This window comes from Oreochromis niloticus, linkage group LG10 (assembly GCF_001858045.2).
Source record: "Oreochromis niloticus isolate F11D_XX linkage group LG10, O_niloticus_UMD_NMBU, whole genome shotgun sequence".
NCBI lineage: Eukaryota > Metazoa > Chordata > Actinopteri > Cichliformes > Cichlidae > Oreochromis > Oreochromis niloticus.
The window spans coordinates 5,841,395-5,858,903 of record NC_031975.2 but is presented as its reverse complement, the minus strand read 5'-3'; the positions used below and the strand labels follow the sequence as shown (position 1 = coordinate 5,858,903).

Here is a 17,509-nt window from a genome sequence, read left to right as displayed (position 1 = left end):
TTAGATAAAATCCAAAGAAAATGTTGGAAGAAAGTCCGTAGTGTGTAAAACTGCATGCTTCAACTCATGCACCATGTTTTTTAAGAGAGTCCCTTCATAGGTGTGGAACAGGGGCTCTCTCACTGCAGCAGACCAAACTCTGTAAATTTTAAAATCTGACAAGAAGAAATGTAAAATTCTTTGCATTTCAGGGATGTTTTCTGTCTTAATAGATTTTTTTTTATTATATACACTACCAGTCAAAGGTTTTAGAACACCCCAATTTTTTCCAGTTATTTATCACAATGCAAGTCGATCAAGTCCAATGAATAGCTTAACATGGTACAAAGGTAAGTAGAGAACAAAACAGCTACCACAGCATTCTGCAGTTCCATGAAATACCCTCTGGTATGCATGTAGTTGGTTCATCCTACAGCAAAATAATGACCCAAAACTTAAGTCCAAGCCATGCCAGAACTACCTCAGGAAAACGAACCAGATGGTAAGCTTGAAAACATGGAGTGACCAGCCCAGTCTCCAGACTTAAACCCCATCAAGTCTAAAGTTAGAATACATTTTGGTCTATAAATTGATTCCATGATTTCTTTTTCCATTGAAATTGCTTATTTGTACTATGCTTTCATTTCAGAGTGCAATGAAACATTAAACTGCATAATTTAAAAAAAATAGATTTAAAAAAAGGGAAAAAATGGGGTTTTCTAAAACTTTTGACCGGTGTATAGCTGCCATGTTCAAGTTACTTTCAGTTTAGCCACAGATTAATCCTAATTACCACATTTCTCACCTCTCCTGTCTTTTCTGTTACTGGAATGTTAGATTAGATGGAAGGGGGCTGTTGGATCATTAAGTCCTTGCTGGGACTACATCATGGGAGAATTTTATATTTGTGAATTGCTTTCAATTCATACCTATCGCTCAGTAGATAAAGTAATGATCAGTCATATCATAATAATAGTAATAATAATAATAATGATAATGATAATAGTAATAGTAATAATAATAATTTTATGTTATGCCTGGTAAATGAGTTGAGCCAGTTTGAGAGTTATCTATTTGTCAGTTGAAGGTGTCTTTGAATAATATTTCATATTTACAGATCCATCGGAGCAGGTTACTCTCCAGATTATGTCACAGCCGCCCATTATAGAAGGAGATAATGTGACACTAAAGTGTACTGCTGATGGCAACCCTCCACCTAGATCCTTCTTTTTTCACATTAAGGTGAGCCAGATCCCATTGTTTATCTTGCAGATGAGTAAAAATGTTTCTTGATCCACCAAACGGTCAAAAGAGACTTGTCACTTATGTTCACGTAGAACACAAGATTTTCAGGTTTTGGTGGTCAGAGGACCTCCCAAAACGTTGTGATGATCTCAGGTGGAGTTTTGGTTAGATCGTTTTTTGACCACATTTAATAAGTGATGATGCCACAATATTTACCCGCCTGATAAATTCAAATTTAGAGTTTTTACTGATGTCATAAAAATCTTGACAGACATAAATGTAAACTGCAGCTTGACTGGTTATTGTACTTAATGCATGCTTAACATGCAGTCACTGACCACTTTATTACATCTGTTCAGCTACTTATTAAGACTAATAACTAATCAGCTAATTTTACAGCAGCAACCTAATGTATGTAGTTATGATCAAGACAACTTGCTCAAGTTTAAACCGAGCGTCAGCATGGTAAGTGGTAAATGGTAAATGGCCTGTATTTATATAGCGCTTTAACAGTCCCTAAGGACCCCAAAGCGCTTTACATATCCAGTCATCCACCCATTCACACACTGGTGATGGCAAGCTACATTGTAGCCACAGCCACCCTGGGGCGCACTGACAGAGGCTGCCGAACACTGGCGCCACCGGGCCCTCTGACCACCACCAGTAGGCAACGGGTGAAGTGTCTTGCCCAAGGACACAACGACCAAGACTGTCCAAGCCGGGGCTCGAACCGGCAACCTTCCGATTACAAGGCGAACTCCCAACTCTTGAGCCACGATCGCCCATGGGGAAGAAAGATGGTTAAAAAGTGTCCTTGAATGTGGCATTTCTGATGGTGCCAAATAGGCTGGTCTAAGTAGTTCAGCAGCACTGTAATTGTCCCACACAGCCATTGCTAGAATTTACAGAGGATGGTCTAAAAAAGAGAAAGTATTCAGTGAGTAACAAATGGCAGCAAATGTCTGTGTGAAAATTCTGTGTTGATACCACAGGTTAGAGGATGGCCAGAATGCTTCAAGCTGATAGGAGGTAACAGAAACTAAAATAACCACTTATTGTAACCAAGGTGCAATGCAAAAGAGCATTTCTGAAAGTGCAACACAACAAACCTTGAAACAGAACTGTATCAACTGTTCAGGCTAGTTGTGGTGGCATAATAGGGGGATAGTGTCTTGGCACACTTTTGGCCCCTTAATAGCAAATTGAGCATCTTTCAAATGCCACAGCCTAGTTGAGTATTTTTGCACACCATATCCATTCCTTTATGATCACACTGTGTGCTGGAAGCAGCCGGCACCAAGTCACAAAGCTCAAATCCTGTTGAACTGGTTTCTTGAACATGACAGGGACTTCACTTTGCTTAAGTACTCTCCATGATCAAGAAATCTCAATCTGATAGAGTGCCTTTTGATGTGGTGGAATTGGAGAGTTGCATCATGGGCCAACAAATCTGGAGCAACTATATGAGGTTATCACGGAAATATGGAGCAAAATCTCAGAGGAATATTTCCAGTACCTTACTGAATCTATTCCACAAAGAATTAAGGCTTTTCTGTGGTCCAACCTGATACTGTCAAGTTCCAACTAATGAAGTGCCCCGTGAGTGTATGTGGTGCTTCTAGTTATTCTTGTCTTTTTGTCTGTTTTTTGTCTGTTGTTTTTTTTTTTTTAACTAATGGTATTTCTCTTAACTCCTGCTCTTCACCAGGGCGCAAAAATGCTGGTTGAAAATTCGGACAACTACACTGTAACTGCCATCAACAGAGAGGATACGGGTGAATACAAATGCTCACTGGTTGACAACGAGAAAGTGGAGGCCTCCAAGAACATTGTTGTTAGTTGTGAGTACTTATGACATAACCAGAGCTAAAGCATACTATAACATAACAAGGACCAAGGACAAATGACTGTGGCAGCACAAACAAAATATCATTTTTCCCACCTGGAGTGAACAGTTTATACTTCCTGTTTATAACAAGGCACTTTTATTCACGGTAAATGAAGTCATGGGAGCAGAATAATGGTAATCAGTTTTAAATTTTTAGAAGTCAGCATGGCAGGAAGACAGTGTGTAGTATCAGGCAGGGAGCAGGAGAACGAACTGGAAATTTCTGACAATGAGTAAGCAAAAGTAAGCAAGGACCTCAGACATGAATAAAACAACATACTTCTATACATGAGCAAAATTCATGTTGGCCTGGCTAGCTAGTTGGCAGGCACCAAGGAGCATTTACTTGTGCTTTTGGGTTGTGTTTTTTAAAATATGTTTCCAGCTAAAATAATATCCATAAATTTAAAATATTCAGAGGTACAAATTAGCTTAATCTACAGACATACTTCATCATTTTTGCTTAATTACTCTGAATGAGTGTATGTTATTAAGTGTGCCTATGTAATGGCACATTTATTACTTTTCGGCAGAGTTATTATTCTTATTAAGTGTGCCTATGTAATGGCACCAGTGTGGAGACTAACGCGTTATTAAGTAACGCGTTACAGTAACTACATTATTATTGTGGTAACGAGCACAGTAACTAGTTATTATGCCAAAATCAGGAACGCGTTAATCGTTACTGTGATTTAGATAGGGTCGTTATTCGTTACTTCGTGTGGTGGCTATCGCGGAGCTTCCACAGATTCAGTAACATTAGCAAGTGGTGGAGGCCAGCAGGTGGATGAGGGAAAGGGGAGGCAGGAGGAGCAGAGACCCGAGGCGGCCGCCGGTGTCAGGTGAACTGAACTTCAGGTAAGAAGTTATGACCTGCAGTCTATCTGGGTCAGATATAAACCAAGTTTAGGTATAGTTTATTTTCGTTGTGCTGACTTTTTCGTACTAGCTAGCATGACGGAGTTTCTATACAGCTGGGTGGTGCTATGATGTTACCGATGTTGAACTTTATTTTGTTCATGAGGTTAGTTAGTAGAGTTGCCAACTGTCCCCTAAAAAACGGAATCATCTCGTATTCAGAGAAAATATTACGCGTTTCGTATTGAGGTGAAAAAGAATGCAGGTTGTCCCGGACTTCAGCTAGAATGGAAAAGACAAAAAGCTGGAGTTATTCTGTCGTTACGCTGCTCAGCTGCCTCTTCTTCTCTAATTCTCTCCCCCTCCCTCTCCTGTTTCTACTTCAATCATGAAACTGATCAATGATCAGCTGATCGGCTTTTCTCTCTTGTTTGTTTATCTCCCACTTTGCGCCAGAAAGAAGAAACCAGCGGAGGTCGCGTTAAACAACAGCAGCACGTTTAAGCTTGGTCAGCTGTTGTTAGAATTTATTTAATATTACTTTCTAGTATCAGCTGATGTTTGCTGGAGCCACAGCCGTAAAAACTGCTGGTCATGATATCGGTTTGGTTATCTGGTGAGAGAGAAACATGAAGATGAAACCAGGAGATGTCCTCACTGAATCATCAGAGCTGAACAGGTGATGGAGAAACAGGTTTACCTTTTAGGTGACATGAATGAGTTGAAGGGAAGTTATGAACTGTTTCTCAGAGACAAATAACACCAGGATCCTTTTTTTATGTAGCTACCAGCTGGTAACTGTGCAGGGGCGGGTCTAGCAAAGTTTTGCCATTGGGGCCAGGTAGGGCATTAACAGGGAGAGGGGGGCACAAAGAAGTACTTTTCTTTCTTATTCTCATTTAAAATTTCTAGCTTTTAAAAAATAATTATCTGAATCTTACAACAAATGATTGATAGATTGATGCTTATATACCATCAGAACAGTGTACATCACTGTCACAACAGCGTTTGTTTTCATTCAAAGGCTTTATGATTTTTCCTATAATGGCGGGCCGATCTCTAGTCAAAATGCCCGGGCCGATTTTTTGTCCCAGTCCAGCCCTGTATGCAGCTCATCTGCAGTCTGGTGTTGCCTACATCTTCCTATTTGGAAGGCAGAATTTCCGAGTTCTGAGTACAATCGAAAGCACCACGACTGCAGTTTTCGTGTTGGATGTAAAATGCGCACATGACGCTGTGACGTAGGCTAGAATCATGGCGGCGGTCAACGATGGTCCAGGCGTGGGATTTCTCTCGTGGAAATATGCACATTATTTTTTCCTTTCTATTGGTAGGTGGCACAGTGCACTTGTGGCAAGTAAGCAAGCTAGAAGAGTGGCAATCTTGCTGGGTATCCAGTTACGGAAGCAACACATTAACAAGAGAATTCTGAGTAAAACCAAAGTTACTTTCCCTAGTAACTAGTTACTTTGAAAGTGTATAGGAATTTCTTTTACTTATGTATTAATCACATTATTTTATTGTATAATGCCTTGGTGCCACTGGATTTTAACATGTCTCACACCAGTACTGTAACAGAAATGGTGGGGGTCTATTTAGGAAGTTGGGGGAAGCAGACAACTCCACAGGAAGGAATCTTTTGTCTCTTCGAGGACTCTGGGAGGTAGCAAGGGAGTGTGAACCTTAAGGTGTGAAACAGCTGTGTACTGCCTTTTTCCTTTTTCCTGGAGAAGGTATTTAACTGAGAGCCATGCTAGGCTCAGGGAGACTCTGCTGACCGTCTGCCCCGCGATGATACAGGCTCTCCACCAAGCTTGGTTGTCTGTTCTTTGTGTTTTGATTAAAGAATGTTAGCTACCGCTCACCGCTCGTCTGCAGGCTTTATTTAAATGGAAAACTTCCACAACAAAAGTAACGAGTAACTTGAAGTAACTGAGTTACTTTTGATAGAAGTAACTAGTAAGTTACTAATTTAAAGTAACTTACCCAACACTGAATTGCACACTTATTACTATTCGGCAGATTTATTGTGTGGATGCTGTAGGCACTGAGTTCCTGTTTCTCTTTATTCTTTCTCTTTACTTTATTCTAGTTGCTTCCGTACATTTTTTGGACTTTAACTACTTCCACAGTTTTTGTGCTATTTTCAGCGTTCAAAATATAAACTATTCTGCTATTTCTGGAGATGGGTGCTATGACTTTTGGGTTTTTTTACTATTATACTTTTTAAACTATTAAGCTTTTTATACAATTTTTTGTCCCATTGAAATGAATGGAAAACTTCCAAAATTCCACTACAATTTGCCTATTTTTGGAACTTAACAACTTCCTCATACTTTCATGTAGAAACTCCATTCAACTTTAAAATGTTCTCAAATTATTGGGCTATTCATTGGTAATTTAGCTTTTTCATATCTATTACCAATTTCATTTTAACAATGTTTAAGTTTTCAATCGCGTCTTTATGACTTTTCAGAAAATACATGCGTTGTTATGGTTGCTATGCAGCTTGCTTCCAGTGGTTCACTGAATCTTCTCTTCATGTCCGAACAACTTCTTGCTACTCACTCAATTTTCACTTGAACCCCAGAAATTATACATCAAAACGTAGGTATTTTTGCTGGCTTTTAGAAAAATGTTCATCAATCATTGTTGTGGGAGTTACAGATTTTTGGCAAATCTCCTCAGAGCAACACAAAGTCTGAAAACTCTCCATAGAAACTCAATGGAGACTTTGCTTGAAATCAGCGCTTGAATTCTCTAATGAGAGGCATTTTCGAATTGCCATATCTCCTTAACAAAGCGAAGTTAAGACATGAGGCTTGTGCCAATATATCTTCGGACACGCCTGACGCTCACAAATCAAGAATTTTTTTTATCACCTATTACCGTTCTGCCATAAATTACGTTTGTTTGAGGGTAGGAAATCTGTCCTTCTCTCAGATTTCTTCAGATTTCAAACTCTGGAAATGTAGCACTTATTTCTCTTGTCATATCTTTTTGATGGATTTCCACAGAGCCCTGAAAACTTCCATGACTGTTCACCAAAGCCTGCTGTATCTATTGGTGAAAGAACAATATCGATGCTCCATTTAGATTTAGAGTTACAAAACATTGTTTGAGGGCAAGTCAAGGCAGTTTTCGCTTTGCCTCTACTCAGTTACGGTACATTACAAGTCATATATCTTTAGTAATTCATATTTTAATGATAAATTGGGGAATCTTCAAGTGCTGACAATCTCTTCTGAACAAAACGGTCTAAGAATGACCGCTCTAGCCCCTACGGTTAGGAAATTATGGCGATTTGTTCGAGGTCAATCCCCAATATGAGAAATACACTGCAGACAGCCTGTCTCTGTGTCTGTGTGTGTGTGTAAGCAGGTGCAGCTGTTTTGGCAGAAAAAGTACACAGCCTCTCTGATTGGTGGATTCAAATTGAGTAGCTCCAGGCTGTTTGACTGACCTAGAAAAATACAAGCACACATATCTCTTATCATATAGTATATCTGCTGAATCATAGTATTTCTCCTAAGTCACAGTAATTCTGCTAAATCATAGTAATTCTGCTAAATCATAGTAATTCTGCTAAAACTGTCCAGGGAGTGGACATTGAGATAGTGGACTCTTATATGTACCTGGGTGTTCACCTGAATAATAAACTGGACTGGAGCCACAACACTGATGCTCTTTACAGGAAGGGTCAGAGCAGACTCTACCTGCTGAGGCGGCTGAGGTCATTTGGAGTACAGGGAGCGCTTTTAAAGCCCTTCTATGACTCTGTGGTGGCATCTGTCATTTTTTACAGTGTGGTATGTTGGAGCAGCAGTTTATCGGCAGCTGAGAGGAAGAGGTTGGATAAACTCATTAGGAAGGCCAGCTCTGTTCTGGGATGCACCCTGGACCCAGTGCAGGTGGTGGGAGACAGAAGGACTCTGGCCAAAATAACATCTCTGATGGACAGAGTCTCCCACCCCATGCATGGAAATGTTGCTGAACTGCAGAGCTCCTTCAGTGACAGACTGCTGCATCCTAGATGCATGAAGGAGCGTTTCCGCAGGTCCTTCCTCCCTGCAGCTGTCAGACTGTACAATCAGAACTGCTTCCAACAAACATAGATGTTTACATCAGCGCTGTAACTGCAATAAGTTAATTAACCGATTCGCACTACAACCTGGTTTGCCTCTTATCTGTAGTTATTTTTATTTAATTTAATAACTGTACAGTACTCTCTGTATATAGTAACCATTGTCCTTAATGTAAATATGTAAGAAAAATTGTGTATGTTTCTGTTCTGTGTCCTGTGTACTGTTTGTTTGTATATGTGTCTTTTTGGCTGCTGTTACAACCAAATTTGCCCTTGTGGGACAATTAAAGGATTATTCTATTCTATTCTATTCTATTCTAAAACATAGTATTCCTGCCAAATCATAGTATTTGTGCCAAAGCATAGTATTTCTGCTAAATTACAGTATTTCTGGTAAATCACAGTATTTGCGCCAAATCATAACATTTGTGCAAAATCATAGTATTTCTGCTATGTTATTATATTTCTGCTAAATTATTGTATGTCTGCTATTATAGAGTATGTATGCAAAATCATAGTATTTGTGCTATGTTATAGTAGTTGTGCTCTATATAGTATTTCTGCTAAATATAGTATTTCTGCTAAATCATAGTAATTCTGCTAAAACATAGTATTTATGATAAATCATAGTATTTGTGCCAAGTTGTAGTATTTGTGCTAAAACATAGTGTTTTTGCCAAATCATGGTATTTGTGCCAAATCATAATATTTCTGCTAAATTACAGTATTTCTGCTAAGTCACAGTATTTGTGCCAAATCATAGTATTTCTGTTATGTTGCAGCATTTTGGCTAAATCATAGTATTTCTGCTATGTAGTAGCATTTTTGCTACATCATAGTATTTCTGCTAAGACACAGTATTTCTGCTAAATCTTAGTATTTTTGCCAAATCATAGTATTTCTGCTATGTTCAAGTATTTTTTGCAAAATATATTATTTCTACTACGTCATAGTATTTCTTCTAAATATAGTATTTCTACTATGTTGTAGTATTTTTGCTAAATCATAGTATTTCTGCTATGTTGTAGTATTTCTGCTCAGTTATCGTGTTTGCATTAAGTCACAAAATATTTGCTAAGATGTTATGATAATGCTCCATGTCAGAAATACTTGCAGAAAGTATGTCTCTGTCGGTGTGAGCAGACACACAGCCTGATGAAGCAGACAGAAGCAGCATCTCTGATTGGTGGATTCAAATTCGGCAGATCCAGGCTGTTTGACTATTATAGATACAGCTGAAAATATAAAGCTGAAAAAAGCTGAAGAAGCTGAAGTCAGTATTTGAAAAAGTTTTTGAACTTCTAATAACTTTACAGAAGCACCCGTGACCCCCCATTTTTGGACCAGAATCTCATTAATGTATTCAAATTTAAAAGAATCAGACTCATTGACTGGCATAGATTGAAACAGGCCCCTGTGTGCCCTGTCTGTGTTTTTGTGTGTCTCTGTGCCCTTGTGTGTGTGTGTGTGTGTGTGTGTGTGTGTGTGTGTGTGTGTGTGTTTATATGTGTCCGTATTTGTAATTGTGTGTATCTGCTGGCTGTTCTTTCTAGCTTTTTTAAAATGTATACATTTTTTTTCATTGTGAACAACATGTAGTTTTGAGGGAACTTCACCTTGTTCAGTTTTTTTTCAGCTGGCCATTTTGCTTTTCCAATATTTCTGCTTAAGTTATTACTTTTCTGCTAAATTATAGTATTTCTGCTACTATGTTGCATTTCTCCTAAGTTATACTATTATACTACTTTATATTAAGTTGTACTCTTACACCATTTCTTCCAAGTTGTTATGTTTGTGCTAAATATTAACATTTCTGCTGTATTACAATACTTCTGCCAAGTTCTACTCTTTCTGCCAAGTTACTATGTTTCTGCTAAGTTACAGTATTTCTGCTAAATTCTCCTCTGATATAGGAGTTTTGCAGAGTTATTATGTTTCTTCTAAGTAACTACATTTCTGCAAAGTTATTATATTTTTGCTAAGTTTTTATTCGTCTGCAAAGTTATTACAATTTCAACAACTTTTCAGATACTGACTTCAGCTTCTTCAGCTATATTCAGCTATTTTCAGCTTTTTCAGCAATTTTCAGCTGACAGCTTCAGCTTTACAGCATCCACACAGCATTTTCGCAGGAAATGCAAATTTTTCTAGTGCGGCTGTAGCTCAGGTGGCAGAGCAGGTCAGCCACTAATCAGAAGGTCGGTGGTTCGATCCCTGGCTGCCTCCTGGCTGCATGCCAAATATCCTTGGCCAAGATACTAACCCCATGTTTGCCTACTGGTGGTGGTCAGAGGACCCGGTGGCGCCAGTGTCCGGCAGCCTCGCCTCTGTCAGTGCGCCCCAGGGCAGCTGTGGCTACAATGTAGCTTGCCATTGCCAGTGTGTGAATGAATGGGTGAATGACTGAATGTAGTGTAAAGCGCTTTGGGGTCCTTAGGGACTGAGTAAAGCGCTATACAAATGCAGGCCATTTACCATTTACCATTTATTCGGCAGATTTATTATCCTTATTATTATTCTTCTGCCAGTTTTCCCAAAATTCCCGATAAACTACCCCATTTTTCCCCATTCATTTCGATGGGAAAAGGACCAAAAACAGGCCTCAACCCAGACCACTTTGAAGGCCTACCGCTCGGCCATAGCTTGTCGCAGAAACATCATTTAAACTTTATACGGGTCACAAGACTTGGGACTTTTTTTGACCAAATCCATGTTGCGATATCTTTTACGGTTATTTCACAAGAGCAGTTTAAGTTTTAGGAAAATTGAGATTTTTCACGGAATGTTCGCGCCACTGTCAACTGCCATAAAACCAGAGTGTGGAGAATGAAATGAGGCATGAAAATTTAATATGTTGTACCGGTAGTCTGGAAGTTACTGCCACTCACGGTGAAAGAATGTTTGCGATCGGACCTACGGTTTTCTCTTGGGAAGCATTTGTTTCAGAGCTTAATTCCTGTTTGCTGTTCTCTGTGTCTTACCCCAACTGCAGTGTGTGTGTGTGTGCGCGACACTCCCTCCTGTCACTCACATGAGATACTATAGCAACTGACACTAACAGCTGTGTACTGATGACTCTGTGTCCAAAACTCAACATTATTTTTCCTCCAACCACATAGATCCTGATTTGTTTGGACAACTGACCTGGCAGTAGCATAGGCACACTTAAAATTTCTACAGAAATTTTCGCTATCTAGTTCTAGTGTTATTATTGTATCATTATTATTATCCTATTATTACCCCACACACCCAGCCATCCATGTGATGCAAAAGAAAATGTGAATCATCAGATCTGGCCACCTTCTTCCTTTGCTCCGTTGTCCATTTCTGATGCTCACGTGCCCATTGTTGGTGCTTTTGGCGGTGGACATAACCCTAACTGGTTTAGAACCAGAATGAAGTTTTTCAGCAGTTTGGGCTATGGTAGCTTGTCTGCTGGACAAGCTACATGGATTAGTCTTCGCTCCCCACATGCATCAGTACGCCTTGGCCACATCTGATCCTGTTGCTGGCTCACCACAATTCCTTTCTTGGAACACTTTTGATAGATACAGACCCCTGCAGATCAAGAACACAGTTGTGGAGATGCTTTGACCCAGTTGTCTAACATCACACTGTGGCCTTTGTCAAACTCACTCAAATCCTTATGCTTGCCCATTTTTCCTGCTTCTAACACAAATTGAGGTGTTCACTTTCCCCCTAATATATCCCGTGCACTAACAGGTGCCACTGTTATGCATGTCACCTGTCAGTAGACAGAATGTTATGATCAGTATATCTGCTGTTCAGTAATAAGCAATGTCTACGATGTGGCAAGATCGATTTGTATTTGTTAGTCAATGATTTATCAGGCGTCTTTGACAACAATGATAGTGCTCATAGAAGAGATAAAAGCTGAGCCCCCAGCAGAGGATTGTCAGACATTGTGATATCAAAGTTTGTCACTGGGACCTACAGTTTTCATGTGGCAACCATCTGTTTCTGGGCATCTCAGCAGTAATTTGTGATGTGATGTGTCTTGAGCGGCAGCAACTTCCAGTCTAAATGGTAAAAATGGCCTGTATTTGTATAGCGCTTTGGGGTCCTTAAGGACTAAGTAAAGCGCTTTACACTACATTCAGTCATTCACCCATTCACACACACATTCACACACTGGTGATGGCAAGCTACATTGTAGCCACAGCTGCCCTGGGGCGCACTGACAGAGGCGAGGCCGGGCCCTCTGACCACCACCAATCTACACAATTTTCTCAATTTTCATGTTTATAGAGTTTATTATACTGAGGTGTAAAGACAGCCACAGCTGAAGTTTAGGTGCCGTTTTAACATCATCCTCTATGGGCAAGGTGGATGGAGGAGGCTGCGCTTTGGTGACATTTCTTAGAGAGAACCATAAATCTTATCTAAGTGAGGATGACACTGGATGAAAGAGGACAACAGTTTTTCAGACTATTCTCCAGCCTCAGTCTTTACAGTTGGTAATGTCAACATGCAGTAGTGGAAAACATTCAATGAAAAATCAAATTCTTCATAAACTTAAACTATTGCTGTTTCAAAACCATAAAAGATATCAAAACACTGAGTAATACCTGAAAAGTTAAAGGTCTTGGGGCCCATTAAAATTTTTGCATTTTTCTCTAGCTCAAAGTATGCTGAAGTAGTTAACTTTCAATGTAGGGTGGGTTTGAAGAGGATTTGATTAAAAAAAAATCATAAGAAGTTTAAATATTACAAAAAAAAGTAATAGCACACTTCACCAGAAGACAAAGTATGTGGAAGTAGTTAAGTGGCAAAAATGTGCAGCAGGATAACAATCATGTGAATGCTTAAGAAAAAGTTGGCAAATGGCGACACGGTGAATGAATACTGTGAATATAATTAGAAGGTGAATCAATAAAGAGTGTGCTTTGGATAGCACAGGATGATTACACTGTGAAATATACGTCATCTATAAGTTTTCAGGAAACAGGTAACAGGAACAGAAAATGACACTTTACCACAGTGAGAGCCAACACACTGAATCAATGGCAGGTTTTTCCTTTGACCTGAAACGGCCAAAATGAATGGAACACTGTGCTATCGCACTAAATAACAACAAGTGCTTTAGCGCGATAAAACAATAAATAAACAGTAAATAAATAAAATCAAAAAATAAACAGAATTGAACTTACTTGACTATTTTTTTTCCTGTTGTATGTGTTCCCAGACCTGGACCTGAGTCTGAGTCCCACTGGAGAGGTTGTGAAGAAAGTTGGGGAAACCCTGTCTGTGAAGATAGAGAAGAGTACCTCAGGTGATGCTAAAGAGTTATGGAAAAAGGTAAGGACTGTGTGAATACATTGTTTTTCAGAAAAGAGGCATTTAAAATATTAACGTAAATGAAATTAGTTTGCAAGAAAAGAAGACTTTTTCTAACTGCGTCTTAATGTAATATGGTTGTATAAACTCCATGTTAGCTTCATGATATTGAATTTCCACTTAAGCTAACATTCCTGTGACCTTGAACAAGAGCAGTGGCTAAAGAGTAGAGAACTATTTGAGTAATAGATATGTAAATCATCTGATTTACATATCTATTACTTGTCCTTGGTAGGGCCACATGCAAAGGCAGCTGAATAAGTAAAACTTTGCCAAATTAGGTGAAAAGCAAATGTATATTTTGCTGTTTCATTTACATTAGAGTTAAAGGTCCAGATTATTAAAACACCGACTGTATGTGATGCTGCTTTGCAGAATGGAAAGATGGTGAAGAGACCAGAGTTTAGTAATTTGACCTTTGCCGATGCTGGAGACTACGTCTGTGAAGTTTCAATGACTGGTCTGACACGACGTCAGAGCTTTCAACTAGTCATAGAAGGTGAGGAAGAATGCAGTCTTCACACACATTGATACTTGGCAGGACCACTTGGCCTCATATTTTAACACAATACTGGGGTCGCTGTAGCTCAGGTAGTAGAGAAGGTCACCTACTAACTGGAGGGTTGGTGGTTCGATCCCAGTCTGCTTTTGATGTTATTGTCACTGAACTTATAACCTTGAGGCTCCTTTCATAAATTATCTTGAACTTTATATCCGATGCACCTTCACTGTAAGATTTACGAGGGCACAACAACTCAACAATGTTTAGTTTGGTTGTCTGAAAAAAAAACTGTATGTTGTAATATTTTGTAAATTCAATGATGTTGCATGGTCTGCTGCCAAAGATGCCAAAGATAATAATGTCAAAAAGAAAAATAATGTGCTTGTATCAGGAAAGCCTTTGATCACCAGCCTTACTAAATATCGTGCTGCTGATGGCAAAGACACAGTCCTAACCTGTGAAGCTGAAGGAGTACCAAAACCCCAGATCCAGTGGAGCATCAATAACACAATAAAGGTAAGTGTTGTCATTGTGTTTTAGTACCTTAAACACATGTCCAGTTAGACAATGGAGAGGGTATCAGAGGGTGGGTCGATCCCTGGCTGCTCCAGTGTATGCAGCTGTAAGATAAAAGGAATAGAAAAATAGCTTGTATGAACTCCTACCAGAATGATTTTGCAGGATGGTTTTACTTTCAGATTTATTTATATAGCACATTTCCAACAGCTCGTGCTGCACAAAGTGCTTTACAAACTAAAAAGGAACTAAATAAGGCACATGCATGACAATGATACAATAAAAATATAAGATAGAAAGAATAATATAATAAGATAATAAAAACAACTAAGAACAACAATGACTCGAGGCTATTAAAGCAAACAAAAAAATGTTCAAATAACATGTGCTAGAAGCCAGTCCATAAAAATGTGTCTTCAGTAGAGATTTAAAATTTTCCAGTGTTTGTGAGTCTGGGACCTGCCACAGAGAAGTCTCTGTTGCTGCGAGATTTAAGTTTAGACCTTGAAGTGGATAACATGTAGTCAAAACACGTTCAGAAACATTAGCTGGAAGGTATGGCTTTATCTTGGCTAGCTGTCTGAGATGGGGAAAGCTACTTGACTAGTGACTACTGTACTCAACTGCCTACACAGTTTAAAGGAACCATGAAAGTACACATCAAGGTTTTTAACATTTGTTTTACAATGAGCAGATAAAGGGCCCAGAATACTGTCAATATATTTACTAACAGAGTTGCCAAAAATAACCATGTCTGTTTGGTTTTCAATAACAGTGGCAACATACACAGTCAAACAAGGCTGGACCCAAAATTGACCCTTAATTCACCCATAATTAAGAGGGGCTATTTTTGAGCCATGTTCACATAAAAGGTCCTTCCAAATAAGTATGACTGAAACTACTGAAGAACCGAACCGATCCTTTAAGTTCAACACATGATTTCAGCTGTGATAGGAGGATATCATGGTCAACTGTGTCAAAGGCTGCTGCCAGGTCCAACCACAAGAGGGCAGCAGGGCTGCCAGAATCCAGAGTTAATAGAATATCATTAAAAACCCCTAAAAGTGCTGTCTCAGTGCCGTGTAGTAATCTAAAACCAGATTGAAAATTTTCAGAGATCCCATTAACATGAAGGTGTGCCTGCAACTGTGAGTAGATCCATTTCTCTAAAACTGTTTCTGTCAAAAATGGAAAATCCAGCTGCTGCGACTTAAATAAGTCATTTAATACAAACATCTTGTTTGCTAGTGAGCTAGCATTTAATAGAGCCAGGAAGGGTGCAGACGTTAAAGTATGAAGCACGGGCAAGGGTACGAAGATTTGTGGGATACACGGCATGTCCAGAGGACCGAGGCTGCTTAGGAAAACGCCACACAAAATTGAAACACTATTAAATCGTAGTGTGGACCAGCTGATCCAATGGCGTGGGATCTCCAGGGGCAACAGGCAGGATCCATCTAATAGTGTACTCATCTGGTCTAGTTCCATTAGAAGCACGGAGGTGAGCCCTGATTCTGGCGAGTGTACTAGCCAGCTTTACCCATTTCCTTGGGTGCTTCTTCCAGCGTGTGGCATGAGGACATGAGGATCCTAGGACATTTTGAGATATTCTATATTGAAAGAAAGAGAACTAACATCATGACACCATTATGCAACTGACAAAGAACATAGAAAATATCCTGTAGAATAGTTAAGCCAATACAATGTGTGTCCTGTGTGCCTTCAGGAGGAGAGCTCCTACATCAATGGCAAAGTGATTCATAAAATCACCATAGTCCCCAAGGAGAACTTGACTGTCACTTGCAACGTCAGTAACCGCCTGGGACAACATGCCGAGACAATCAGTGTTTCCTCTGGTAAGTTGATGCTTGTGAACTACTTAGTTGGTTGGCTTTATTTTATACAGACGTGAGGAGTGAGAGAGGTGTGATAATTCTGTGCAGTGGATAACTAAAGTCAAACAGGTTTGAACAGGCATCTTCTCAAGGCATCTTCTCAATATCTTTTATATTCCAGTACTGTAATGCTGCTTGAAGAGAATCTATTAGTCTGTACTAGCCTAATTAGGCAGCATTTATGATCCAATACCAGCTAAAATTCAGGCTGGTCCTGATCTGTTACTGATCTGTGATGTGCTTGTAAAATCTAAATCAAAAGTGGTGTATTTCAAACTATACCCTCGTAATGAATACAAGACATCAAATTTAATGTTCTTATTGTATAATTATGAAGCTATATAATACAAGAAATAAAAGACCTGAAAAGTCAATAGATATATTCAATAGAATATTCGATTAACAATCAAAAGCAAATATGATTGATTGGAAAATATTAATACATCTGCAAAGCATTTTAATAATTTTTTTATCTATCTTATGCATGAAATATTTAAAGTTGTATTTTTATTTGCACCACCCATGTCCTTCAATGTGAAACTTTAATGTTTTCCTTTCTTTTAGAGTATGGTCAGTTCCTTTATTAAAATTTCTGCAAGTTATTTAGATCTGTTATCAACCATAGTTATTTGCTGATTTAAACTACTACAGAATGTAATGTAAAACTTGCACTTACAATTAGTGGAAAAATCTTTGATTTCCTATTCTGAGACTACATTTGGCCAGCCCCGTCTCCGTTTACATCAGTGCAAAATTTTGTTTGGCTTTAAGAAGAGTGTTTAGACAAATGGTGTTGGTCTGTTTTATTTAATTTAATTTCTTTATTTAGTTCTGATATATTCATTTTTCATTTCAGTTTTTAAGGAGGAAAAGAAAGGAAGAGGTAAGAGATTTTGATTTTCTGTGCTCTTACTTAATTTGACTTTCTTGAAATTATGTTTATTTCACAAAAAATACATAAGAAATGATACATAATTGCAAGTTTAACTGCTCCATGTGGGTTCTGTGATTATGCCTGGGCCTGGGAACCATGTCAGGAATGTGTTTTAAACATGGACATGAAACACTAAATTTATAAATGCTAATTTACACCATTGAGACCTGCTCTAAAAAAACTGACTAGATGTAACACTGTCTCTGAAGCTGGATTTGATAATTAAGTGCTTAAAGTTTTTAAAAGAAAC

At 38.8% G+C, this 17,509-nt stretch overlaps 1 protein-coding gene across 2 annotated transcripts in view; it reads left to right on the top strand.

Moving 5' to 3' along the window:
- The window catches only part of LOC100694738 (CD166 antigen homolog), a 49,585-nt gene that overhangs the window by 20,845 nt on the left and 11,231 nt on the right, over positions 1–17,509 (top strand). For both annotated transcript variants that reach the window (XM_025910705.1, XM_005465876.4), the window contains exons 7-13: positions 1,097–1,221; positions 2,933–3,065; positions 13,261–13,373; positions 13,788–13,911; positions 14,306–14,430; positions 16,157–16,286; positions 17,182–17,208. In XM_025910705.1, coding sequence (XP_025766490.1) covers positions 1,097–1,221; positions 2,933–3,065; positions 13,261–13,373; positions 13,788–13,911; positions 14,306–14,430; positions 16,157–16,286; positions 17,182–17,208 — 777 coding nt within the window. The remainder of the gene's footprint in view (positions 1–1,096; positions 1,222–2,932; positions 3,066–13,260; positions 13,374–13,787; positions 13,912–14,305; positions 14,431–16,156; positions 16,287–17,181; positions 17,209–17,509) is intronic.